At 56.1% G+C, this 27,586-nt stretch overlaps 1 protein-coding gene across 2 annotated transcripts; it reads left to right on the top strand.

The window, feature by feature from the left end:
- Positions 1 to 311: 311 nt before the first annotated feature.
- Ap1m1 (adaptor related protein complex 1 subunit mu 1) lies at positions 312 to 27,489 on the top strand. 2 transcript variants are annotated; one of them, XM_046436887.2, is made up of 13 exons: positions 312 to 476; positions 6,368 to 6,524; positions 8,694 to 8,761; positions 9,414 to 9,544; positions 10,752 to 10,899; positions 12,060 to 12,095; positions 21,010 to 21,136; positions 21,754 to 21,896; positions 22,244 to 22,315; positions 22,917 to 23,075; positions 26,326 to 26,451; positions 26,883 to 26,958; positions 27,047 to 27,489. In XM_046436887.2, exons 1-13 carry the CDS (start codon positions 435 to 437, stop codon positions 27,067 to 27,069), a joined length of 1,308 nt encoding a protein of 435 aa, XP_046292843.1. In that variant the 5' UTR covers positions 312 to 434; the 3' UTR covers positions 27,070 to 27,489. The 2 variants fall into 2 exon arrangements, with proteins under 2 accessions (XP_046292843.1, XP_046292844.1); XM_046436888.2 differs by lacking the exon at positions 12,060 to 12,095 and having other exon boundaries at positions 313 to 476.
- The last annotated feature ends 97 nt before the right edge of the window (positions 27,490 to 27,586 follow it).

Raw genomic sequence — 27,586 nt, 5'->3', positions numbered from 1 at the left:
TTTGTTTCCCTGACTTCCCGATCAGACTGCAGGCTCTCTAAGGCTGGCCCCACGTTGGTTCCATCACTAGCCTCTGTCGCCTAATTTGGACCCCAGCTCGGGGTTTCCAGCAGCCAGGTATTCCCGGCAGCTGGGCTACCCGAGGGCTCAGGTTTAGTCAACCTTCTTGGCCCCGCCCCCTGCCATTTGCTTCCGGCGTGTTTGAGACCGAGGCGAGAAATAAGGTCGTATAGGATGTACTGCGTCTGCGCAAACTCTGTCCCGCGCCTGCGCATCCTGGTACCTCCTCCCGACCGGATATAACGGTCCGCGCGCGGCTCTCCGAACCGGAAGTGGAGAGGAACTGTCGCGGGGCGCGTCTGGCCTTACTCAACGCCCGGCAGTCTCTGCCGTTGCAGCCGCCCTCGGCGCTGCCGAGGCTTCCCGCAGTCGCCATGTCCGCCAGCGCCGTCTACGTGCTGGACTTGAAGGGCAAGGTACTGAAGGCTCCCCACCCTCCCCGTTGCCAGGCAACCAGTGGGGCCCTCGTCCCTCGGGGACCCACCCTGTTGCTAGGTAACCGGCCAGGGAGCCCCACCCTGGCATTAAGCGTGGAGGTCGATAGGCCTCACCTGAAGGGCCCCGCCCTGTTGCTAGGTAACTGGGCGGTGGTCTTCACTCCACAATCACTGGTCTGTTGCTAGGTAACGCGGTGGGCTGCCACCGCCGCCGTTGCCAGGTAACCGGTGGCCTCATCCCCTTCCGTTCAGTCCTGAGTCCGGGGCTTGGGCCTCCTTGGGAAGCCCCCCCCCACCCCAACTTGGGGAGGACGGGCTGCAGCCGCCCTCAGAGTCCGGTCAAGCGCCGAGGGGCCGTGCGACCCTTGACCGAGGTAACTGGGCGTGGCGGGACTCTGTGCCCTCGGGCCAATCCCGCCTTCTGTGGGCGCAGCAGCTTCTGTTTAACCTGCGTATTCTCCCTGTAGCAGTTTCTCTCCGTTCATCATCGTGACATTTAATTACGAGGGTTAGGGAGGTGAGTGGGGGGAGTGGCATTTTAGGAGGAAAAACTGAGGCACAAAGAGGTGAAGCAGCCTGCCCAAGGTCAAACCGGTCACAGAGAAGTAGCAGGTCTCCAAGTTCCACTTGGAGTCATCTGTCATTCAGTGATATTTGCAGAGCGTCTACTAAGCTCCAGGCATGCTTCTAAGTGGTGGGCCATTTTGGGGGGAGCACAGTCAGTCAGTCCCTGTCCCATGAACTGACAGTCTGGTGAGGGAGATGGACACCAATCTCCAAATACAAATAAGCACAAGTAAATGTCGATCACAGTGGGGGAGCAATGAGCATATAATAGAGAGCCTCAGCTGAGGGGTCAGAGAGGGCTTCCCTGGGGGAGTGACAAAGGAGACTGACAAAGGGGACTGAGACTGAGGGAGTTGGCATAAGTAGGACCAGGCATCTTCCCTAGGGTTGTCAGACAAGAGAAGCTCTTACAGAAAAAAAATGTTCAGGCCTTCAGAAGTGGGCTGTTGCCCTCCAAGCCCACCCCAGGTGGAAGACAGGGCCGCCCGGCCTCTTGCATGTGGGAGCAGCAGGAGCTGGCCCAGCAGTGTTAAACAAGCCCCGCATTCATGGGTGACAGAAGCGTGGGTGTTGGGTCCTAGGCGAGGTGGACAGGAGTTGGCTCAGAAGTTGAGGCTGAAGAGGTGAGGTGGCTGCCCCTTCCTGCCCCACCCCCAGAACTTTCCTCAAGTCCCTTGAGTGAGTGCCTGCCTTGGGTGCCACCAAAGGCAACAACTGGTGGGTCCCAGTGCTTCTTCCCCCAGCCTTCTCAGAAACAGGGAGGATGCCCTTCTTAGAGGTGCACCAGCGGGTGGGTGGGTACAGTGCTCCCTAGTCCTGGGGGCATATGTTCTTCCATCCTGGCCACCACATCTCCAGAGATGCCGCAGAATGCCTGTCTCAGCTTGCTTGTTTCTTCAGCAAACGTTTCCTGAGTGCCTGGCACGCACCCAGTCCTGTGCCAACTCTATGGAGCTAGGCTGAGTGCAAAACCCATCTCCGCGGTGCAGCTGTGTGACTTCTGACAAATGCATTATCTTCTCTGGGCCTTAGTTCCTCACTGGTTGGAAGAGACCTTTATGGGGTTATTGTGTGGAAATGTGGGAGGCTTGGCCCTGCTGTGGCCCACAGTTCGCATTAGGTTCCACAAGCCCTCGGTCTGGCAGGGGAGGCGCGTGGAAGCAAAGAGGTTACGGATCCAGGCAGCTACAGGCAGGAACAAGGCCCCGGTGATGCAGTTGCTCAACCTGGTATTTGGCTGTCAGAGGAGTTACAAAAGGCTCCCTGGCAGAAGTTAGTGCCGGAGCTGGTTTTGAGGTGACCAACTAGTGGTCAGGTGGAGAAGAGGTGTCCCAGTGAGTACAGAAGGTGACGGGCAGCCCACGTGGGCTGGCGAATCAGAAGTTTTGTTAATGCCAGAGCCTGGAGGATGGCACCAGGTGTTGAGAATGGTGTTGAGAATGTCCCAATTGGAGAAGGGCACTGAAGGGACCCCTTCAATTCCAGGAGGAAGGAGTCATAATGAGGAGATTGTGGCCTGGGAGAAGCATGATCAGACTTGCCCCTGGGAAGCTCCCCTCCCTCCCTCTGCAACCAAGATGCCCCCTTCCCTCCGTCTGCAACCAAGACGCCCTTTATTCCACCCCCTGGGGACCTCCAGTTCCAAAAGTCGGCCTCCTGAGCAGACTGCACTGAATCAAAAATAATCGAGGAGCTCAGGACCACGTGTCTGCCTGCCAAGCAGAACCTCGGATCCCTGAGGAGACCAGTGTGGCCACATCGCTTGTAGCAAGCCCTCCCTGGACACTTCTGCATCTCTTGCTTCTTAGCAGCAGCTGACGCCACTAGCCACCAGTCATCAGCACCTCCCCCAACTTTAAGGATGTCACACTCTTGATGTTCCTTTTGCTGTCCGCCCCTCCCGCACAGCTGGCTGCTCTCAGGCCTCAGTGTGCTCCCCATGCTGTCCCTCTTGGTAGGTGGGCTTTAATTTATGGCAGTGCCAGTGGCTCTCAGTTGTACTGCAGTCCTGCACTCACCTCTGCCTCTCTGACCATCACTGTCCATCTCTGTTGACTCTGAGGCCTGTTGGCCTCCAGGACACCGTGGAAATCCCAGCCACTGCACACTGGGCATTTCCCAAAATGAACATCCTGTCACCTCCCAGATTTGCTCTGGGTCCGCCTCACTAAGCGGCACAACCGTTCATCCATCCATCCAGTTGTCCCCACTAGAAAGACATTGTTCTGACCCCTCCTCATCCCATGTTGACTCCATGCATGTTTACTGAGCATCTACTATAGGCAGGACCCTGGGTGCTGAGACACAGCCGTGAAGGAGACAGGAGGCTCCTGGTCCCTGGGAATGTCAGACATTAAAGGAAGGTGCAAATAAACATATGATGCAATGTGCAAGATGGGCACTGAGGACAATGGGGCCAGGGTGGAAGGATGGGACACGCTCTGTCAGCCAGGGCAGGCAGGCAGGACCTGGAGGAGATGCCTTCCGAGCTGAGGCTTGAGAATAGAGGAGGTCAGGCCTTTCTCGGCAGAGGGGGCTGCAAGTGCACAGGGCCCGAGGAGGAGCAGATGTGCATCACTCCGAGAGCCGGGGGTGGGACTGTGGGGCGTTAGGGGCTGCGAGGAGCCCAACCCGCAGGTACTGTGAGCCATGGTAATGGACGGAGGCTTCATTCTCAGTACCAGGGAGGCTGGGGTAGGTGTCAGTTTCAGCAGGAAGAGAGACTCACTCTGGCTTCTGTTGAGGAGAGCCCTGTCGCATTTTGTGAGGAAGGACCTGGGTTGGGGACAAGGGTGACAGCAAGGAGGGGGCTGTCACCTTAAGTGTTGCTCCCTCCTGCCTTTACCTCTCCTCTGGCCCCACAGCCCCAGCTCTGAGGCGGTCGTCACTCGGCCTGCCCACTCTTCCCAGACCCCCATGGGCTGTCCCCACCCCACACCTTCAGCCATGCTTGGTCCCCGTCTCTCCTGTCCCTTCAGGCCTTGATTCGAAGGTCATGCCCTCGGGAAGGCCCCCAGTGCCCCCTAAGCAAATGCCTATGCCTTGGCTACCGCCATGCCCCCAGGCGCAGCACAGTGCCACCTTACAGGGGCACAGAATGCATACATTTTTTAAATTTTGGTTTTTGTTCGCTGTGGTACTAGGGATTGAACAGGAGCACTCTACCCCGTCCTTTTTGTTATTTTGAGGCAGGATCTCCCCAAGTTGCCTGGGCTGGCTTCGAACTTGCTGTCCTCCTGCCGCAGCCTCCCAAGTAGCTGGGACGACAGGCGTGTGCCGCTGTGCCCGCCAGCGCGTGAGCACCTGGGCAGCCCTGGGGGGGAGGCAGGGGAAGCAAACTGTGCCCTGCTCTTTCCTTTGAGCACTCTGGGGACCCAGAGGCCCCTGTCCAGCCAGCATCCCCCAGACTCTGGATCCCTGGAGAAGAAAGTGGACCATGAGAAACCAGGGAAGCGGCATTCAGCAGCAGAGGTGGCCCTGGAGCCCGCTGGGGCTGGGGTGAGGCACTGACTGCTTCACTCGCCGTGTGACCTCAGTCAGGCAGCTTCACCCTGAAGGCCATCCCGTCTGTCTCTGACGACCACGGGCCTGCCTTAGGGTGATGGCCAGGAGGACAGGTGGGAGTCCCCCGGCCGGGCCAAGGCCCACGAGCTCCCCCACAGGGCCTTTTCCCAGAAGCCACAAAAGAGACCAGGAGAGGCACCCCTCTCCCTCTCCTGCCCTCTCCTGGCTGGAAGCTTTGAAGACTGTGTTTCCTGAGGTGGCAGTTCCCGGCATGGGGGCTGCGCCGTGGCTTGGCCCCCAGAGCTCAGCAGCTCCAAACTAGCCCAGGCTGGCCCAGCAGGAGCCTCTTCGCTTCGCATCCTCCAGCCAGGGGTCATCTGCATGTGTCAGCTGCACTGAGTTCAGTGTGCGTTTGATGAGATCAGTCACGTGTACAGCCTGGGAAAAGAGCCACACAGCCCAGCACTCCGAAGCGCCCTTTCGCCCCTTTGCTGTCCAGCACTGTCCCCAGCAGCCACTGATGTGTTTTCAAGAAGTTTATGTGTAAGTGCAGCCGCGCCGGCTCTGCCTCCTGTCTGGTTCCTTTCCAGTGCGGAGATTCTGAAGTCCCTCTGTGTGGGTACAGGACAGCTGGCCCGCCAAGTCCTCAGGCTCCACACCCCTGGGTTTACCCTAACATGGACCAAAAGTATCTGAAAAAGGCCAGGGGCGTGGGGCTTGTCAGTCATCCCAGCAGCTTGGGAGGCGGAGCAGCCTCAGCAGCCACGAGGCCCTAAGCAACTCGGCAAAACCTGTCTACAAATAAGACAAGAAAGGGCTGGGGTGGGGCTCCGTGGTTAAGTCCCCTGGTTCATCTCTGGTACCCGCTCCCCCCAAAATTTACCCACACTGAACATGTACAGACTTTTTCTTGTCATTATTCCCTAAACAATATGGTGTGACAACTGTTTACGTAGCCTGCGTGTTGTCTTAGGTGCTGTGACCCATCAGGAAACGGGCCGGAGTCTACCGCGGCTGGGTGGAGGTTCCATGCGGGTGCTGGGCCGCTTGACACGAGGGGCTGGAGCAGATTCTGGTGTGCTGGTGGGGCAGGCCCTGGGACCAGTCCCCTGCAGATACAGGGGGTGACTGTGGTGTGTTCCTTTCTGTGGCTGCTGGCTGTCTGCGGTGCGCATGGGCCGAGTCTTCCCTCTGTTCCGCTGCTGAAGGCCGTGGCCTCCAGGTCTGTCTAGTGCAGAGCTGCTGCAGGCGTGCTCCAACCCGCAGTCCCGTTTCTCTGGGGTGGACACCTACAGGAAGGCGGCTCCTGCGGTAACTGTGGCTTGACTTTTCGAGACACTGTCAGACTTCCCATCGTGCTTGCTCCGTTTTTCAGCTCCGCCACAAGTGGGCAGAGGGTCCTGATCCATAGGTGGGAGAGGAGAGGGGCTCTCCTGGTCGGGCTGCAGGTGTGATCTAGTAAACTGAACCTTCAGTAGCAAACAGGATCCCGACACGGGCAGGAGAGCAAGTTGTGTTGGCGCGGGACGCCTCCGTGAGGGCCCGTGCAGGGAGCTGCGTGGCCTGGTGTCTCTGAGCCAGCGCTTCAGACCTGGGCCTTCCCTCCAGAGCCCTCTCCTTGCCAAGAACCACAGTCAGTGGGGGCGTCCTCACGTTCACCTGGAGGGGGAAGTGGCCTCTGGTCTAGTTCCTGTCCCCAGGAGGACAGGACAGCTGGCACATCTCGCCCCTGCCTCAGGGCCCAGACTGCAGCACCCCAGATGAAAGCTCCTGTCTGTCCTCTTCCTCCCCCACCCCAGGTGCTCATCTGTCGGAACTACCGTGGCGACGTGGACATGTCGGAGGTGGAGCACTTCATGCCCATCCTGATGGAGAAGGAGGAGGAGGGCATGCTGTCCCCCATCCTGGCCCACGGGGGTGTCCGCTTCATGTGGATCAAACACAACAACCTGTATCGTATCCCTTCCCTGCAGTCCTGTGTGAACATGGGAGTGTGTGTGTCGACACGTGTGTGTTGCCTACACACGCATGCCCCCAGGGCCGGTCCAGTACCGTGCAGGGTACACAGCCCTGTCCTTCCAGAGCTCCCTGCTGCCCAAGGAGATAGACTAAGAACACAGCATGACAGGTGATGGGTGGGGAGGAGGGGGCAGGAGGGGGCCCAGGAAAGGAGGTGACATCCTGGAAGAGACCTGTAGGAAGGCCAGCACGCAGGGCAGGGGGCATAAGGAACACTGGGCCCAGGTGAAGCTCCTGCGAGGGGCTGCAGCTGGAGCTGGGGGTGCGGAGCAGGAGCAAGGCCGGCGTGGTCAGCGGCTCTGCAGCCGGGTCTAGAGGAATGTCACCCAAAGGTGGTGGCAACTCCTGGGAGGGCTTCAGGCACATCTGCATTTCTGGCTGCTGAGTGCATCCTTTTAGGGAAGAGCAGTGGCCACGAGGAGATGCGGAAGAGGCCAGGCCAGTGTCCACATGGGAGGGGAGTTGGCCTGCACCACAGAGGGCAGCGAGCTACAGAGATGGGGAGAGGTTTGCTCAGATCATGGAGTCTCCTCCCTGCCTCCGGCCAAGCCAGACTGCCCATGGGGCCCAGCTGGCCATCCTGCTTCTTGGACCAGGTCTCCAAGCACCTCTGGTACCCACACTGCTGTGGCAAGGCTCGGCTGTGCCGAAGCCAGCCCGTCTGGGCCCCCACAGCAGCTGAAGTGGCAGAGGCCGTCCCCTCCTCCCACAGTGCAAGGGAGCAGCAGCCCCCTCCGAGGGCCGGGGCGGGTGAGCTGGTGCACACACGGCCCCACTGTGTTTGCAGGGACGTGGGAACTTGCCATGCAGGCGCGCTCCATGGGCCACCGCATGCCCAGAGCCTTGGGACCGTGGCCTCCGGCCTCCCTGCCACCTTCCTCCACTCTGCACTGCCGGGAGGCCAGCCTGCTGGTGCGGGGCTCATCTGCGGTGGGAGGGGGTGGCCCTCCTCTGGCCTCTGCTTAGACTTCGCCCTTCTCCAGCAGGCCAAGACGGCTCTGGAGAGCCTCTGGGCAGTCTGTAACTCAGGGAGTTGACCGTTCTCTGAAGCCACCTGGGTCTGGGCCGCACACACCCAGGTGTGGGGAGGGGCCAGGCACTGATGCGAGCTCAGCAGCAGCCATCAGACCAGTGTCTCTCTGGATCCCCACATTCCACACAGGGACAGCTAAGGAAGAGACAGTGAGGGCTCACCCCTCTGGGCGAGTGGACATCCTCCCACCCTAGCCTGGTCCCCAACTTTATCGTCTGGTGACAGTTTCCAGAATGAACCCGACTCTGAAGGCCAGGAAAGTCACCACTGCCCCCTCCCTGTGTCTCCGGGAGGCCTGTTGCTGGGCTGCAGGAAGGGCCTGCCCTCCTCTCTCTCCACGGCGCCCATTTCCTGACCTCTGTGCTGTGCGGGGGAGGGTGGAAGTGAGGTGGACGTGGCCCCTGCCCGCCCTCCCTCCATCCCAGAGCTCATGCTTGGCACACAAGCCACCTAGCTCAGGCATGTCACGGACAGGGATTTCTGTGGTGCCACATACAGGCCTTAGAGGGACCAACCTCCCTGGTGGCTCCAGACCCATTCAGGAAAGAGGAACAGGAAGTGCCCAGCACCTGCTGGCCCTGTGGAGGCAGGGGCTGGTTCCTGCAGGAGGGGAATCTGGGCCAGGCACCTTACACAGCAAGTCTGCACTCAGGCCCCCATTAAACAGGGAGGGACGTTGAGGTTACGTTAAAAAGATCCGCTTCAGGGGCCACTCCCATTGCCAAAGCCGGCAAGAGCTAGCGGCAGAATTGGCCCCAGCCGTGTCCCAGGGGTCCTGGCCGGGAACCTGACCCATCTTTGGAGGAGCAGGACTGGTCGGTCCTGTCCTGGTTTCTCTTCTTGGAAGAGGCCACCCCAGGCCACTTCACCCAGGCCCCTTGTCATCTCTGTGATTCTCTGTGTCCTCAAGTGCTCCCTGGGGGCTGGTAACTGCTGTGTCCCAGGCCTGGCTGGAGCCCCGGGCTGCTAACCCCCCTTGCCACAAGTAGATGGCAGGTGGTGTGACTGGACGCGAGAGGCAGGGCCTGTGGGCAGAGCCGCGTGGGAACGCTCCTTAACCAGGCTCCGTGCAGTGGTCGCCACCTCCAAGAAGAACGCATGCGTGTCTCTGGTGTTCTCCTTTCTTTACAAGGTGGTGCAGGTGAGCGTCCTTCAGGGGCTGGGGAGTGACTCTGCTCTCGCGTCCCCGTTTGTGGCCATCCCTAGGGAGTTCTGAAGCCAGAACTCTGGAAGTGGGAAGGGGCACCCTGCCTTCTTGCACTTGGGGTTCTGTGGCCTTTGTAATTTCCCCCCTGGTGAGGTCAGGAAGTGGACAGAGGAGGTGGGGCTGGGACAGGGGCGAGCCCTGAGCCGGGAGGAATGATGGAGGACCAGCTGGCAGTTGGGTTGGGGAGGTGGGTCGTCCCAGGCTCTGCTTAGACTTTTCAAGGCCCAGTTGCTTGGGGCCCACCTTGGGGGGTGGCTGACACATGCCAGGTGTCAGCACAATTAAAGAGAGGCTCTGGGGACGCCACAGGCCCGTCGGGGGGGTGTGGATCTAGGAGGGAGGAGAATGGAACTGTGGGTTGGATCCAGGGCTTCTGGTCAGATGTTGGAGGGCGTGTGCCCAAGCCCTGCTGGTTCCCCCCTCACAGACAGCCAGCGCTGTCCTGCCTGCCTTCTCCAGGCCGAGTGCTGCAGAGCACGTCACCAAGCCTGGGATGTGTGCGCAGGGCTGTTGGCTCTGCCTGGAGGTGGAGGAGTGTGCAGCCCCTTCACCCCGTCGCTCCTCCCACCCCCACCCGACACCACAGGTGTTCTCCGAGTACTTCAAGGAGCTGGAGGAGGAGAGCATCCGGGACAACTTCGTCATTATCTACGAGCTGCTGGATGAGCTCATGGACTTTGGCTACCCCCAGACCACGGACAGCAAAATCTTGCAGGAGTGAGTGGGTGGGGAGGGCACCATGGGTCAGGTGGGGCCATGTCATGACATCATGTCCTCAGGTTTGCAAGTGGGAGAAGCAAATGTATATCCCTGCTGTCCCCCTCACCCTCCCATCTCCAGCTGGACCTGAGCCTTATTTATTTGTTACTGGGGATTGAACCCAAGGTGCTTAACACTGACCCTCGTCCCCAGCACTTTTCATTTTATATTCAGAGACAGGGTCTCACTGAGTTGCTTAGAGCCTCGCTAATTTGCTGAGGCTGGCTTTGAACTCGGGATCCTCCTGCCTCAGCCTCCCAAGCCTTTGGGATTACAGGCGTGCGCCACCGCGCCCAGTGTGGACATGGGTTTTAGATTGAGCTGTTCTGGGTGGCTTAGGGTCCTTTCTCCACAACATCTCTCATAACATGAACATCATTTCCTGTTGTAGTCACATAAACGCCCTGAATCCCTTGCTCTCGGGAAGTTGCTGGCTTATGTTTCATTTGCACAACGGGCTGTGACAGAGTCTTTCTTCTTTGGAGTTTTTTCCATCAAAAAACCAGTCAGTGTGGGTGCAGCACTTACTGGGCCGGATGTTGTGGAGAGCACTTTCCATCCTCTCAGTCCACAGTCCCGGGCACCAGTCTTCTTTTCATAGGAAGCTAGGGGACACCCAGAGAAGCCTGTGTTCCCAACCACTGCACCTGTTGCTCTCCAGGTGGGATCAGTCACCAGGGTGCCCCCGCAGGGCTCAGTTCTGCTCACATGTCCATTTCATAGGCTCTTCTTCTGCTGGGTGCGGTGGCAAGCCTCTAAACCCAGCTACTCGGGAGGCTGAGGTGCAAGGATTGTGTGTTCAAAGCTGGCCTCAGCCCCTTAGCGAGACCCTGTCTCAAAATAAAAAGTTTTTACAAAGGGCTGGGCCTTAGCTCAGTGGTAGCGAGCTCACCCAGCATGCACCAGGCCCTGGGCCCCGCAGCCCTGCAGTCAGTCACGCATGCATGCACTTGAACACACATCCCCGAAACACTGTCTCCTTGCTCCCCGAAATAAGTGCTATTGGTTGTTTGTCGCTGGATTCTGTCAGCCTGCTGGACAGCACTCAGGGGGTCCTGTCCTGGAGCCCACGCCAGGGAGGGGCTTCCATGTGGCTCAGGACCTCCTGCTTCCACCCTGCCCTGCCCAGATGGCCACCTGAAGCTTCCGTGCTCTGGCCCCACAGGTACATCACTCAGGAAGGCCACAAGCTGGAAACAGGGGCCCCGCGGCCCCCAGCCACCGTCACCAATGCAGTGTCTTGGCGGTCTGAAGGTATCAAGTACCGGAAGAATGAGGTGTTCTTGGACGTCATCGAGTCTGTGAACCTCTTGGTAGGCTTCCTTCTTTCTTGCTTTTTTTTTTTTTTTTTAAGGATTTTTTTTAGTTGGACGCAGTATTTTTATGTGTTTATTTTTATGTGGTGCTGAGGCTCGAACCCAGGGCCTCGCATGTGCTAGGCGAGTGCTCTACCGCTAAGCCACGACCCCAGGTTTCTTCCTTGCTTTTAAAAAAATGTTGTTGAGTGCTCCATCATAGGAAAAAACTAATTTTAATTTTAATAATGGCAAAGCCCTAAGAAACACGGAGGTTGTGATAATCGGCATCAGCAGTGTTGAGCCTGCTGCTCAGGAAACAGGTTGCGTTAGCCAGAGAGCACTTGTTCTCACACTCAGTACGTGCAGGTTGTTTAAAAGAAAGAAAGTGTAAAAAGTTAAAAGCTACAGTTCCTGCCATCAGAATGACCTCCTCCCTGAAGGACTGTCATTGTCACTCCTCGGACCTCATGTTGGATGTCCAAAGGGTGTTGTTTTCCAGGGCGCGGAGAGCGTGCGGGGTGGTTCTCCAGGTGCTGCCTTGGTTTGGAGGGCCTGGGTTGGGTTCTGGTCCACTGTCTGGTGCCTGGCTTCGTTTGCTTTCAGCGCTGGGGGGACCAGGGCCTCGAGCATGCTGGGCCGATGCTCTGCCACTGAGCCGCACCCCAGCCCGTCTGGTTTGTTCCTTTAATTTGCTTTTTAGCTATTGAGTAAAGTTGCTCGTTGTGCCTGTGAATGTCAGCCCCCACTCAAACCTGTGCACTCGTCCCCCAGCCAGGGTGGAGACCCTCAAAATGTCCATCCCTCGTGTTGCTCCCTTGTAGCCCACTCCCCTCGTCCCCAACCCCAGGCAGCCACCATCTGTGCTCAGTTACTGTCGTGTGGTCTTTGAGATTGTCACCTGGATGGCATCGTCCTGCAGTGCAGCTGTCAGGGGGTGTGAGGAGCCACACGTCGCGTTGTCAGTGCAGTGCCTCGCGGGGGTCCAGGTTTCGTGTGTCCACTGCTGTTTCCTCTCTGTGCCCTTCTCTTTGTTTTACATTCTGAATGAACCACAGTGTGATTCTCCATTCATTGAAGGACATTTGGGTCATTTGCCAGTTTTTGGCAATAAATGAGTAGTGTTGCTGTGTGTCGTGTTCGGGGTCGTGTGTGGACATGAGTTTTCATTTCTCTAGGGTAAATACCCAGGAGTGGGATGGCTGGGTCACACGGTAAGTGTACGTTTAACTTTATAATAAACCACTGAACTCCCCTTTGCACGCTCACCAGCAGCGGGTGGGGATTCTGGTGGCTGCGCCCCTGTGGTTTTTTTTACTTTGCGCACCCCCTTCTAGGGCGTAAGGAGCGTTCTCTCGGCAGAGTGCCCGTCTGTGTTTCCCCAGGGCTCCATGACGCGCAACATGCCTTTTTGTGTTGCCTTCTCACCCCTGAACCCTCTGTGGAGCAATGTCTCTCTGTGTCTCTGAGCACTTTACAATGGGATTGCTGGTTTTCTTACTGTTGAGTTTACAAGTTCTTTATATCCCAGATACAAGTCTTGGTCAGGTAATCGGACCAGCAAGTATTTTCTTCTCGTCTATAACTTGCCTTTTTATTCTCTTAGCAGTATCTGGCAAAAGTTTTTAACGGTGAAATCCAAGTATCAAAAGCATTTTTTATTGCACTTTGGGTGTCGAGTCTGACTCATTGCCAACCCAAGTTCAGGCCAGCCTTCTGCACTGTCTTCTCAAGGCTCTATAGATTGTATTCAGATCCACAGTCCATTTTGAGTTGGAGTTTATATAAGGTGGGAGGTTTTATATCCAGGTTTCTTTTTGCATATACAATAATTTTTTTGCAGTTGTTCCAACACTGTTTTTCTTTTTTAGAAGAGTACCCTTTCTCTATTGAATTGCTTTCACACTTTTGTCAAAATTAACCTCACTCTGTTTCTGGCCTGTCTTCTCTTCCAGTGTCTGTGTAGCTGTTGTGTCTGCATATTCCACTGTCCATACTGTGCCCATCTCTTCTGTTGGCCTATGTGGCCTTCTATCCCTACATCACTAACACACCATTTTGATTGTTGTAATTTTATAAGAAGTCTGAAAATCAGTATGATTTTATGATTTATTCAAAATAGTATTATTTTGTGTGTGTGTGCCGGGGATTGAACCCAGGGTGCTTAACCACTGAGCCACATCTCCAGCCCTTTTTATTTTTTTTTATTTTGAGACAACATTCTTCATTTTAAAATGTTTTATTCTAGTTCCTTTATATAAAATTTTGCAATCAGCTTACCTATATCTACAAAAGTTCTACAGAGGTTGTGACTGGTCTTTTGTTAACTCTATAGGTCAATTTGTTGAGATTCGATATATTTACTAAATTAAGTCTCCCAATCCATGAACAGAGAGGGAGAGAGGGAGAGAGTGTGTGTGTGGGTGTGCGCGTGAGAAAGGAAGAGAGATTGGATTTCTGTCATCAATGTTGTGTAGTTTTTACTGTGACCGCATTGTTAGAGTTATACCTAAGCACTGCATTTTTTCAAGTGATTTATTGACTGTGAACAATAAAAGCCCTCTGTAGGTGAGAAGGACGTTACTTTTCCTGATTCCTGAACTCTCATAAGTGTGGGCTTAGCGGGGCGGGCACTCGAGAGTTTATGGTCCCCTTATTTTCATTCATCTTGGTTTCTTTGTTCGAGGGGGTAGGTAATAGGGATTGAACTCAGGGCCCTCGACCACTGAGCACATCCAGCCCTATTTCGTATTTTATTTAGAGACAGGGCCTCACTGAGTTGCTTAGCTCCTTGCTTTTTGAGGAGGCTGGCTTTGGACTCTCCATCCTCCTTCCTTAGCCTCCCTGCCACTAGGATTATGGGTGTGTGCCACTGCACCCAGCTTCATCTCTGGATTAGAATGTCAGGTATCAGCAAGAATTTCATCTTTTGAAGCTGTTATAAGTTATATATTTTAATTTAAATTTCCAACTGGACATCACCAGGGTTTAGGAATGAGACATTTGTTTGCTAACCAGGTCCTGCAACCTTGCTAAACCCACTTATTCTTTTTTTTTTAAGTTGTAGATGGACACAATACTTTTATTTATTTTTATGTAGTGCTGAGGATCGAACCCGGTGCCTCACACGTGCGAGGCGAGCGTTTTACCAACAAGCCACAACCCCTCTGCCCTAAACCCACTTATTCTTGAAGTGCTTTTTGAATTCCTTGGGACTTTCTACATAGATGTATTGGCCATAGACAGGGACAGTTTTATTTCTTCCTTTTAATAAAATCTTTATGCCTTTTCTCTCTTTTCTTGACCTATTACCTCATTAAAACTTTCAGGGCAGTGTTGACTGTGAGCGTTGAGAGCAGACCTTCTTTCCCTGTTCCTGAAAGGAAAGTATTCAGTCTTTCACTGCTAACTAGGAAGGCAGCTGTCAACGTCCTGTTTTCATGTTAGAAGTTCCCTTTTATTGCTAATCTGCTGCAAGATCTTTATCATGTATAATAAGTGTTGTATTTGTTAAATGCTTTTTCTGTGTGAATTGTTGCCAGCATGGGGGTTTCCTTTTTTAGATTTTTGTTTGATGTTTGTTTGCTTGTTTTTTGCCATGGTGGGGCCGCAGCCTAGGACCTCCCGTGCTAGGCAGGACCTCCCGTGCTAGGCAGGCTCTCGCCAGCCTCACCCCACCCAAGATGTTAACATGGTGGTGTCCGCCAGCTGCTTTCTGATGATTGAACCAGGCTTGCATTCCTGGAGTAGATCCAGTTGGTCTTGGTGTGCTATTTTTTATGTATTGTTGGCTTTCGTCTGCCTGATATTGTACTGGAGAGTTAGGGCTCTGTATTCATAACAAAGTCTGGTTTGTATTTCTCATTTTGTAATACTTAGGTTTGGTTTGGTATCAAGGTAGTGATGTCCTTATAAAATGATCTGGGACGTATTTCCTCTTCTTTTCTGAAAGAGATTATATAGAATTGGTGCTAATTATTTAAACATTTGTTAAAATTCACCAGTGAAACTATGAAACTAAGCAGTGATTTTTTTCAGAATGTTTTTAACTACAAATTTCAACTTTTTATTTCATTACTATTTTTTTTTTTATTTTAGAGCTTGGTCCATGTCACATGACTTGTTGAGTGGTGTTTATAGCAATCCTTTAGGTCTTTAATGTCTGAAAGTCTATGCTGGTATTTCCTCTTCATTCCCAGTACTGATCATTTGTGTTTTCTCTCCTTTTTCTTTATCAGTTTTGTGAGGTGTTTACCTATTTTATTGATCTTTACAAAGAATCAGCTTTTGATTTCATTGATTCCCCCCCCCCCATTTTTCTGTTTTTTTCAATTTTATTTCTGCATCATCCCTACTATTTCTTTCCCCTTAATGAAGGTTTCTCTTCTCTTTCTAGTTACTTAGGTAAAGCTGTAGATAGGAATTTGAAACTTTTCTTCCTGTCTGAAGTAAACCCTTAATGCTGTAATTTTCAAATCATTGTTATTTAAAACATCTCACAATCAATATGTTGGGGTTTTATTTTTGTTCGAAAATACCTTCAAATTTCCTTTGAGACTTTCCTTTTGACAATGGGTTATGTTTAAATTTCTGAAGGTTTGCAGATTTTTGTCATCCTTTGTCATTGATATTTAACTCCATTGTTGTCTGAGGACATACCTTGAATAATTTCAGTTCTTTAAAATGTGTTAGGTCTGTTTTAAGGACCCAAGAATGCTCTCTCCTGGTGAGAGCTCCATGTGTGTAGCCAAGGAGTGTGTCCTCTGCTGTCCTTGGGTGGCGTGTGCTGTGAAGGCCCGTTAGATCCAGCTGATCGATGGCGTTGTTCAGTTTTTCCAGCAGTTTTGGCAGTGCTCTGCTGCTTGTCACCCTTTACTGACAGAGGGGGTAGGGTGCCTGCCTTCACGGTGGCTGTGTGTCTTTGCCACCCTGCTCTTGGGCACCTACGCATTTAGGCTTCTCATGTCTTCTTGATGAACTGAACCCTTTATTATTATGCCACGTCCTTCTTCATTTCTGATAAGTGTTCTGCTCTGAAGTCCACTTTGCTATCAACACTGTCTCCCCAGCGTTTTGCTTTGTTTGGTTGGAGGTGCTGGGAGCGGAACCCGGGGCCGGGCAGGCGGTTAGGCCCCAGCCCCAGCCTCTCTGGTGCGCTTGTGGTTAGTTTTTTCACGGTGTACGTTTTTCTTTTACTTTTTCTCTCATCCTTTTACTTTAAGCCGTATACACAAAATGACCATAAATTTTTTAAAGATCTGATGATCTTTTTTTTTTGATAAAAATAACTAGTTGCCCAGGCTATCTTGAATTCATTTTACTTCCTGAGTAGTTAGGATTCCAGACTTGTGCCACCGTGCCCAGCTGTAGTCTCTGTCTTTTAATTGCATGTGTTTAGGCCATTCATACTTTTTGTGACTGAATTTGGACTGAAGTCTACCATTTTGTCATTTGTTTCCTGTTCTCTGTTTTACTAATAGTCATTCACCACATAATGACATCTTGGTCAACAATGGACTACATATATGATGGTGGTCCAATAAGGTTTTAAAGGAACTGAATATTTCCTGTGACCGGGTGATGTCATAGCTGTCATGTCACGTGTTGGTGATGCTGGTGTAAACACACCTACTGTGGTACCAGTCGTATAAAAAAGTACAGCACATACAGCTGTGTGCAGTGTGTAATGCTTAATAGTGATAATGAACGACTGGGTTATTGGTGCACGTATTTACCATGCCACACTGTTTATCACCATTTCCAAGAGTCCTCCTTTTAGTGTTTTTTTGTTTGTTTGTTTGTTTGTTTTTGGGGTTTTTTTTGGCCATAAAACTGTGTTGTGTGATCACAGCAGCAGTCTCATACGTCTTGTGTTACCACGGTCTCTGGATTGCACCGAGAGGCCGTGTCTAGTTATTGACTTGTGACCTCTATGCATCTAGGTCCGTATGAGTGTACTTATGATGTTGGCACAGTGACAAAGTCACCTAATGAGAACATAGCCTGGTCATTAAACACGGGTGACTGTACTTGTGATTTCAGAGTTACTTGGAACCAGCCTCCTACACTTCCTTTGGTCTGTGTGAACACTGCTATCCCTGGATGGTAGAGTCGTCCTGTTACGTCTGCGTATGTGGAAAAGCCCACCAGACACCTGAACTCCTTTCTCAACTGTGAGACCCACTGCTACCTGAGAGGAGAGCAGTCCCCATAGATACCCAGGTGCTCACCAGTCCTCTGGCATCATTTTCCTTCCATCTAAGACGTTTCTCTTAGCGATTTTTATAGTACAGGTCTGTGGGACACCAGTGTCCCTGGTTTTTCCTTCATCTGGGAGTGTCTTCACATTCTGCCTTTGTTCCTGAAGGATCTTTTCAGTGGACACACAACTCTGGATCAGCAGTTTTCTTCTAGTATTTTAAACATGTTGGGCTGCTGTTCCTGGTGAGGCGTCCCCAGTCGCTCAGGTCCTTGTCCTCTGTGGGTCATGTGTCGTTTTGCTCTGGCTGCTCTCCCAGTCTTTCTTTGCCTTTAGTTTTCAACAGTTAGGTTTTATTTTTCCTGCTGCTGGTGATGAAATCCAGGGCCTCGTGCATGCTCTGCGAGCACTGTACCGTCGAGCCACGTCTGCGGCCTGCCGCAGTTAGACTTCAGACATCAGGTGTGGGTGTCTGTGTGTTCCTATTTGTTTGGAGTTTATTCCCGTCTTTCCCCTGTGGTACTGGGTACTGAAGCCAGGTCCTCCCCACGTGCCGGCCGGTGTTCCGCTACTGCGCTCGGCCCAGCCCTTCACTCACCTCCTGAGTCTGTAGGTTTAGTCTCTCACCAAGCTCAGGAAGTCTTCAGCCACGACGTCCTCAGGTATGTTTTTATTTCACTCCATTTCCTTCTGGACTCCAGTGCCACGGGAATGTCAGACTTCTGTTATTGTCCTGTGGGTCCCCCAGACTCTGTCCTTCCCATCTTCTCTCCGTTGTACCCACTGGATCATTTCTGTTGATCTGTCTTCCGGTTCACAAGTTCACTGACCCTCTCCTGTGTTGTCTCCTTTCTGCTTTTCATTTTTATTTTAGTTAGTGTATTTTTTTACTTCTAAAATTTTCACCATTTAATTTTTCTAAGTGTCATCTTTTCTTTGCCGAGACTTCCTATTTCAGTATTGGTCACAAGCATGTTCATGATTATAAGGTGCCTGTTTAAAGTCCCTGTCAGATAATCCTGACATCTGTGTGTCAGCAGTAACATCCATAGATGGTATATTTACCACGCAGGTTGAAATTGCCATGGTCTTCATGTGCTGCATAATTATGAATCATATCCTGAACTCTAAATTACTACATGATGAGATTCTAGGTCTTATTTAAATAATATGGAAAATGTTGGTGCTTTTGTTTTATCCAACAGTTGACCTGGTTTTGTCCAGGCCACAAATTCCAGCCCAGTGCTGTGAGCTGAGTCCCAAGCCTCGGGGCCGTTCACTTTTTTGCCCAGTGGTCATTCTGGGGCCCGGGTGGTCAGCTCGGCTCTGAGTGGGGGGCGAGTCATACGGCACGAGGATCAGACTCTCACGCAAACTCCAGAGTGCTCTGGAGACACGACTTCTGGGTGGCTTTCCTGAGTCCCTCTCTGCGCTCTATCCAGCCGTTCCCTTTCCCCCGACCGAGCCCGGGGCTCCAGCTGGCCACTGTGGGGTTCACCGACGGGCCTCACACAGGTGGGGACAGGGAAGAGCACAGGGTTGCCCATCCTGGAGCAGCAGCCAGCATCACGGGATGGCCTGGGCCCGGGACATGAGAGAACAGAACTGTCCCCCCGAGTTCCCCAGTTCCCCTTCCAGCCCCAAGTGAGCCAAGGCCCTCCAATGCCGTCTGCCCACAGTGCTCACTTCCTCCAGGGCCTTGTGTCCAGGGCCCGCCGTGGCCGTCAGTGCGCAGTGAGGCTGGCGGGGCTGATGGGAGCTGCCGCCCTCCTGCAGCACCCCCAGCCTGGCCTGGCCTGCTGATCCGTCACGTGGGCCCAGGGTGTGTCCCTCTGGCCGTCACAGCAGGGCACAGGCCATGCTTGCTCATCGGCAGGTGTGTGCTGGCGACAGCTCCCTCACTGGGTCGGGACTTCCAGAGGGTGGGGTCTCCAGGCCTGGAGCTGCCTGAGAGGGGGCTCCTCTAGAAGATCGTTCCACAGCTCTCGCTGCGACCCTGTGTGCCGAGAAGGTGACCTCGTAAACCACCGTCCCCTTCTGCCTAGGAGCCCTCGTCTGAATTGTTGGAACCCAGAACACGGCTCTGGGGTTCTCTGGGGTGGAAAAGCAAATCTAGGGGTGCAGCTTAGAGCTGAGGGGGACAGCACCTAGCCATAGTGCATTGCTGCGTGTGGCTCTGCCCAGGATCCCACTCCTTCATAAAGGTCACCACAGGGGCCCATGTGAGAGCGTCACCTTCCTAAGTCTGACTGCAGACCTGGTGGCTGGGTCAACATTTGTCTCCAGATTCCTGTCATGTGGATGGAGCAGGGGACCTTGCAGCCAGTCCCCCTTGGTAAACATCTATCTGACCCATGCCCTGTGGAGGGCACTGGCTTTGGGTGGCCAGGCAGCCTCGGCTAAGGCGCTTGGCCCGACAGCTGCCCTGAGGCAGAGACCGGCCTCATGAGCTGGGAGGCCTTCTGGCTGTGCTGCCTGGGCTTGCCGGCCAGGGTTCAGGACACCTACTCAGGTGAGGGGGCAGCTCCCAGAGGAGGGGGCCCGGGGGCCCTGGAGCGAGGCAGGTGGGACCCCCAAGACTTGGTCCTGGAGCTCAGGGGTCCAGGTGCCTGCCTGGTGCTGGCTGAGCAGGGAGCGGCCTGGCCTCCCTCACTGGAGGGTGCTGCAGGCAGACGGCAGGGCGTGGGAGAGACCAGGGTGCTGCCTGGGCACAGGCGACGGGAGGCCAGTGGGTGGGACTGGACGGGGGACAACGGCAGGAGGCGGGCCTGCAGGGCCTTGTCCTTTCCTGTGCCTTCCTCAGAGTTGTAGTCCCCTTGGCCCCACCGTTTCTCCCCTCCCCTCAGTGACAGCAGCCTGGTGGGGCCTCCGTTGGTCCACCCGGTGCTTTTTAGATGCTTGTGTGAAAAACTGGGCGATGTCCTCCTCTGTAGACACCCTACCTTGGGCCTTCCCTGCACCCTGGGCGGGTGCGCCCTGGCATGTGGCCCCTGGGTCTGAGCTGACGGCCCTCAACGTGCTTGCCAGCGTGGCCTTGCCCGTGCAGAGTGACCACGTGAGCTGAGGCAGGGCTGTGGTTCCCTCCTCCGTCCTCGGCCCAGGGCTTCCCTCTGTGCTGCAAAGTCCTCCTCCCTAACGGGGGCTCCCGGGACGGGTGGTGGGTGCAGGCTGTCACCTGGTGGCATGTAACGGCACTCTCAAGTGTGTCCTGGGTTATGAGTGCAGTGAGTAGCGGCCCCCTCCTGTCACCTCCGGTCAGAATCCTTGCCCCATAGGTGCCCCGAGAGTGTGTCGGGTGGCCTGGCACAGAGGCTGCGGTCCTCTGGGGCCTTAGCTGCTGTGCCTGGACGTGTTTCGTTAATCGTCACTTTGGATTGAGGGCTCTCAGACTTCAGGGCAGCCCTGGGACACGGGGAGGGCCAGGACCCGGATGTTCCACCTCTGACCACCCTGGGGAGGAGGGGCCGTAGGCCCAGGTGGAGAATCAGAGACCTGGAGAAAAGTGAGAGCCGCGCCCTGCCGCCAGGTGACCAGGGCTGGCAGGGTCCTGCCCCGGGTCAGCTGAGGACGCGGCCTCAGAGGAACCAGCTGCTCGGTCTGTTCAGGGGTCACTCAGGGGCTCCCATGTGAGAGCGCCTAGGTCAGTTCCTGGCACTGCATCACCAGGCCCAGTGTGGCCCAAGACCTATGAGGTGGGGCCTGCAGTGTATGTCCCCCTGGTTCTAGCAGGGGGCTGGACAGAGCCCCTCGTGCCCAGAGCTCTCAGCCTGGCGTGGGTTGGGAGCGGGGTCTGTGCCTGGGCTGCCCCCGCCAGGGCTCATGAGGGGGAGCGTGGAGACAGGAGGGATGCCGAGAAGAAAGCCGTGGGGGGCCGCCGCGTGGTGGGGACACTGGCAGGCGGGGCCCCTCACACCAGCCGCCGTCTCCAGGTCAGTGCCAACGGCAACGTCCTGCGCAGCGAGATCGTGGGCTCCATCAAGATGCGGGTCTTCCTCTCGGGAATGCCGGAGCTGCGCCTGGGCCTCAACGACAAGGTCCTCTTCGACAACACGGGCCGTGAGTACCAGGCCAAGTGGGGGGGCGGGCAGCGGTGGCCCGGGGCGGGCTTCATGGGGCTGCTCACCATGGAGGAGAGGCCGGCTCGAGCACATGGCCTAGGGCATCTCACAGGGCTCACAAGATGGCGAAGGAGATGCCAGAGTGGAAATCCCAGAGTCAGGTCCCAGGCCACCCAGGGCTGGGGAAAACCAGGGAGCACTGTAAATGTCAGCGAGCAGCCTCAGCCTCGCCTGCACCGTCAGGCCAGGTCTCTCCCCTGGGCCGTGGGAAGGTCACGGGAAGTGGAAGTGACCTGCAGCACTTCCTACGGTGGCCCAGGATTGTCTCTCCCGGGCATTATTAGCCCATGAGGATGGCTGGGCAGGGGCACCCCCGGTCCCCTTAGTGAGGTGGGAAACAGGTTCCAGCAGGAGGGCACGGGGGGGCCTGGCCCTTCAAGGAGCCGAGCCACCGATCATCAGCAAGTGTGTCCGGAGAAGCCCGCTGCCAGCCCTGTCCCCAGGACCACAGTAGGCATCGTCATCAGGTGCCACCAGGGAAGCGAGGGTCAGCAGGGGTGTCAGTGGGCCCTGCTCTGCCGGGAGCCCAGGGCTCACCCTCCCTCCCTCCCTCAGGGGGCAAGAGCAAGTCTGTGGAGCTGGAGGACGTGAAGTTCCACCAGTGCGTGCGCCTCTCGCGCTTCGAGAACGACCGCACCATCTCCTTCATCCCGCCGGACGGCGAGTTTGAGCTCATGTCCTACCGCCTCAACACCCACGTGAGTGAGGCCCAAGGCCCTGTCCCCAGGGGTGTCTCGCTCCACGAGGTGGCCCCAGGGCAGGCACGGTGTCTGCCCACCCCCACTCCATGGGCAGTGTCCGGCTCCAAGGAGACCGAGTCCCAGGGCCTGAGCTCCCTGAGGAGGCAGGACAGAGCCCCTCCCCCCGCCAGGTGTGGTGGCCCCTGCAGGCCCCTTCTCCAGGCAGCACTCTGCCTGCGCCTGTGCTGGCCGAACACTCTTCCCAGGGCCCGGGGCACCGAGACCCCTCCCTGGAGATGGCCCTTGCCCTAGGCCTCCCCCTCCCACCCGAGGCACTTATGAGACAGTGCGTCCCCTCCCCCCAGGTCAAGCCCTTGATCTGGATCGAGTCTGTGATCGAGAAGCACTCCCACAGCCGCATCGAGTACATGATCAAGGTCAGCCGGGAGCCGGGCAGGGCCAGCGGTGTGCCGCCCACTGAGAGCCTTCCAGTGGCCCTGGCCCATCCGTGGCCTCGGGCATCGGCTTCCATGAGGGCCGGGGTGTCACGGGGCTGCCATCTGTGCTGCCTCAGTGTGGGCTCAGCTGGGGGGGTGGCCAAGGACAGGAAAGAGACACCACCCAGGGCTCCCTTCAGATGGTGCCACTTCCTTGGAGGGGCCTGTGGCCAGGCACAGGGAGGCTCCCCAGAGCGGCTGCCTGTCAGGTGGACGCTCACCTCTCCATGACACTCTAGCCCATGCCAGGCTGGGGACACAGACATTGTCCTAGAAGTCCAAGGCCAGGCCAGGGGGAGATCTGGGAAGCCACGGAGGCTTGGGGGACAGGCGGGAGACACCCGACTTCAGAAGCCAGGCTCAGGGGGGCGTTGAGGGTGGGGGAGGGCGGGAAAGTGCCTGGAGATACCAGGGCTCATCGTTGGGGAGCAGATCTACAGGCCAGGCTGAGGGGCTGGGGCCCTGGTGGCCCTGGGTGGCTGAGCTGGGCCATCTCACCTTTACCCTCCCAAACCTTGAGCCAAGTCAACCCCCTCTGCAGGCCAAGAGCCAGTTCAAGCGGCGGTCCACTGCCAACAACGTGGAGATCCACATCCCCGTGCCCAACGATGCCGACTCACCCAAGTTCAAGACCACGGTGGGCAGCGTCAAGTGGGTCCCTGAGAACAGCGAGATCGTGTGGTCCATCAAGTCCTTTCCAGTGAGTACCCTCCCCCAGGCTCTCCCTGCTCCTCCTCCAGGAGGTCAGGAAGGCCAGTGCGGCTCTGGTGCTGTTGAAGGCCCCTAGGTGACACCAGCTCTTTGTCCGTTGCTGCTCGCCCTCTCTGGATCCAGGGGCCCAGCTACAGCTTGGAAGTGTGTTCGGGAAACAGGAAGGGCACCTCCTGGCTCCTCCTCCTCTCTCAAGATGGTGTTGCCCTTCAGCTCCCAGTTTTTGTATCTGCACTTACTTATTGGGGTCGCCAGTCACCATCCCCCACTGCAGGCAACTGCGTTGTTTATAATCTTTGGCTTTAGAGACACTTCAGCGGTTAACCTTGTGCCTGTGTCATCCTGTGTCCTGGGAGTGTGGCTTCAGGGAAGGTGGGTCGCAGCCTGCAGAGATTCCCCAGGGAGGGCAGCAGCAGAGTTGCTGTCAAGCTTTCAGACTTCTAAGCAGAGAGAGTGGACTGTGGCTGTGCCACTGTGACTTGCTCTTCTCCTGTTATCAGCAGTGCTTTTCTTGTGACTAAGGGCCATTTGCATTTCTTTTTCTGGGAACTAGCTTTCTCTTGCTCAATTTTTTTGGCAGGTTGGGTCCTTTTCTTGGTTTCCAAGTGCTCTTTACATATGGGCTGGATGGGGACCTTTTTGTTGGTGTAAGTGGTGTATAGTTCACTTTGGACTTTGTTTCTGGCATCTTCTGCTGATTGTGTCCTTGTTTCATTGTTAATATTGTGGTTTAACATCGTCACATGTCTGTCTTTTCCTTGTGTTGTGTCTGGATTTTAAGTCATGCTTTGGAAGCCTCCCCGTTCCTAGCACAGAGGAATTCACCCACGTTTGCCTCCAGAGCCCGACGGTGGCATGTCTGGGTCCCCTGGGAGCTCGGCCTGGTACACGGGAGGAGACACAGAGCCCACGTTCTCTGTCCAGAGGTCCATTCAGGTTCCTTTAGTCATTTACTAACGAGTCTGTCTTCCCACAGTTTGAGATGCCGTGTTCACCAGGTCCAGATTTTCACGTGGCAGTCGGTCTATTTCTGAACTTCCTCTATTCTGTCCATCTGAAGGGGATGGCGCTGTCTGAACTAGCGCTTCATTCTGTTTTCACATCTGGCGCCCTGCCCGCCTAACAGCCCTACGCCCTGGGCGCTTCCCTCCACTGACCTCCCGGCAGCCTTCGCGGGCTTCCTTTTCCTCCCAATCATTGGAACCCGCGGGTCTGCACAAGGCTGCTGTTAATGGGGAAGAGTAACGCCTCGATGAGCCAAGCTGTCCTGTCCCCGAGCCACGTGGGCCTGTTTTAGTTTGGTTTTTGATACCAGGGATTGAACTCAGGGGCGCTCGGCCACTGAGCCACATCCCCAGCCCTATTTTGTATTTTATCTAGAGCCAGGGCCTCACTGAGTGGCTTAGGGCCTCAATTTTGCTGAGGCTGGCTTTGAACTCTCGATCCTCCTGCCTCAGCCTCCCAGCTGCTGGGACTACAGGTGTGAGCCACCGCGCCTGGCTTCCTTTATTTCTTGTTTTGTGTATTTTTGACTACCTTTTTGGGGGGGGAGGGGATAAGGTTACCTAGTGGTTTGTCTGTTTATTTTTTTTTCCAGATTTGTTTTTGACTTTATTTGTTATTTATTTTCCTTTCCTATTTAAGTCTTTAAATTAATTTTATTTTATCTCATTTTTTGCATTCCCGGAGGGACCAGGAATGGCCCACACTCTCCACTGAGCTCCATCCCCAGCCCTGAGTCTTTTTTTGTCTGAGTCACATGTTTAATTCACTTATTTTTGTTTTAAAGCTCGTTTTTATACAGGTGTCTATGCTGTAATTCTGGCTTGTAATACTTTACATTATTTTCTAAAATAATGTATTCAGATAGAGGTTGTTTTGTTTTGTCTTTTAAACTTCCTGACGCAGGTGGAGGGAGGCTTCTCTTCCCGTGTCCCCGCCCTGTAGGTGGAGGTGCGGCCACAGTGAGTCCCTGTGCTGTCCTTTATGGACTGAGGGAAGATGAAGGCCTTGTTCTCAGCCCCCAGCGCAGCGCCGTCCACCTGGACGAGGGCCGGGGCCCCTCCTGCGGCAGGTGCCCGTCTCGTCCCCTCTGCTCTGTGGAAGTGGCTGCCGCGCTGTTAGGTTCTCAGGAACTGCTTTGTCTTCCCTGGGAGTCCAGGCCTGGGGCTGTGCAGCGGTGGCCTGTCCCCCTCTTCAGGGGGCGTTCTTGCCCAGGTCCCCTGCTGTGACATTAGTGGCCTCCTCTTCCTCTCGTGGCTTCTCATTCTGGCTTGAGTCAGTCTGCAGTCCTCCCCACTGAGGGGGGATGAAGTGGGGGACCCGCCGTCTTGGGGGCCCTCTTCCCAGTGTCCCCTTTCCTGCCTGCTCTCTTTGCTCCCAGGGCACAGTGTGGATGCAGGTCTGGTTGGGCGGGTGGCGTCCAGGCGAGAGGTGGGCTCCCCTCCTGCAGCCGCTGTTGGCTGTGGCTGTCCAGCTGCCCTCCTGCTTCCTGGCCACACTCGGGGCCGTCGTCTCCCTGGCTCTGGGGGGACGGGCAGACGTCTAGGAGAGAGCTGAGGCTTGAGGACGCGCCCCCTCTGGGGCCAAACAGACAGCGACCCCTGCTGAGCCTTGGTCAGGCCTCTGGGGACCAAAGACTGTGGTGTCCCAGTGTGGCCAGGGCAAGGAGAGGGTCATGCCGGCCCCCCTGGCCTTGCTCTGGCCCCACCTCTGGAGTCGCTGCTCACTCCTGCGCCTGAGGCTGCTGCCCCCCGACCCTTGGGGAGCAGGACCTGGGCCAGCCCTCGGTCAGCACTGTCCCTGGGGTCCTGCTCGTCACCTCTCCCTGTCCACAGGCTTCTTGACTTGTCCATTTCCCGTTCTGCCCTGACATTGGGCACATGGAGCTGTCCCTTAGACCTTAGGCTGGCAGATGGCCTGTCCCCCAGCCCCTGCCTGTGACTTCTGCTCAGTCCCTTGCTCCTCCCCCCAAGGCCACGCTGTCTTGTTGGCCTCCGTGGCACCTCGTCTCCTCTTCCTGAACCTTCTGAAGCCATTTTGCTTCTGAGAACTCATTGCCTTTCCTCAGAGTGGCTCTGGCTGCCCACTGGGGCCCGTGGGGGCAGACGTCAGGCATGGGGGACAGGCCTGGCAGGGAAAGTGGGGCGCTGGGCAACCCAAAGCAGACAGGCGGGGTCCCGGGGCCAGCGCAGCGTGGGCTGCTGTGGCGGTGCTGGCTGACTGTCCCCCCTGCCCAGGGCGGCAAGGAGTACCTGATGCGGGCCCACTTTGGCCTGCCCAGCGTGGAGGCCGAGGACAAGGAGGGCAAGCCCCCCATCAGCGTCAAGTTCGAGATCCCCTACTTCACTACCTCAGGCATCCAGGTACGTGGGCTGCAGCGGGGCCGCGGGGACTGGGCGTCAGCGAGCGCAGGCCACACGCAGTGGACTCGGCGCGAGCAGTGGGAGAGGGCCGCCGCTCGCTCAGCCTGCCGCGGGCACAGGAGGCTCTGCTCCCCGGGCCCAGCCCCACCAGGGAGAGGCCTGCACCCCGCCCTGCAGCGCGTAGCATGGCAGGCTCCCCTCAGAAAGCGCATGGGCAGCTGAGGGTCACGGAGGGTCTGGGCGGCCTCTTGTCCAGGAGGCAGCTGCCCGGCGCACAGCCTGGCTCTGGGCCTCCTGTACCCAGGGCTCCGACACTCACCTCGGCCTCCTGCGGCCCGTGTTGCCCCCCTCACGGCCTCCCCGCCAGCGGGAGGAGGGTCGGGGCGTGAGGAGAGGACCACGCATGTGCTCAGCTCTGTCCCGTGTCCCAGGTGCGCTACCTGAAGATCATCGAGAAGAGCGGCTACCAGGCGCTGCCCTGGGTCCGCTACATCACCCAGAACGGAGGTGAGCGTGCCCTGCCTGGGGGTGCCGAGGGGTGGGAGCGGGGCCCTGGGAACGGAGCCGAGGTGGACGCCTCCCTCTTGTCGCCTAGATTACCAGCTCCGGACCCAGTGAGGGGCCACCACAGCCAACACCCCGGCCCTGCCGGCCTCGGGGTTCCTGGTGGGAGCACCGGGTCGTACCTGCCAAGCCCGCCAGATGAGGAGGGCCACCCCCAGGCCCTGGCCGCCACCCCGGCCTCTGCCCGGGGACCTCCCTCCCTCTGCAGGCCACCTGCTCTGCCATGGACACTCACCTCGGGAGACCTTTCCCAGAGAGACTCGCCCCTCAGGAGTCTTGTCTCTTTGTCCCCTGAAGTCCAGGGAAGGACGTGAGGTCGCCCCGCTAGAGGTACAGTGACAGCCTCCGTGCTGTCCCGCCCCAGCTGCCCGCAGCTCAGCTCCCTGCCTCCCAGGGCAGCGCCCGCCTCGCCCGGCAGCAGGGACGTCGTTGTGTTGCCGTTTTGTTGAAGACGTTGTTATCGCTGTTCCAAGAGCTCGGCTTTGTGCGTTTCTTGCTGCTCCTGTGCCCGCCTCCTGCCTCAGGGCAGCTCTCCGGGGCGCCCTCACCTGCTCGCCACCGCCCGCGGCCC

This window comes from Marmota monax, unplaced genomic scaffold (genome assembly GCF_021218885.2).
Source record: "Marmota monax isolate L192 unplaced genomic scaffold, Marmota_monax_Labrador192_F-V1.1 WCK01_AAM20220418_F8-fsc00021, whole genome shotgun sequence".
Lineage (NCBI taxonomy): Eukaryota > Metazoa > Chordata > Mammalia > Rodentia > Sciuridae > Marmota > Marmota monax.
Note: the sequence above shows the minus strand (reverse complement) of the source record. Positions and strands in the feature narration are given on the sequence as shown.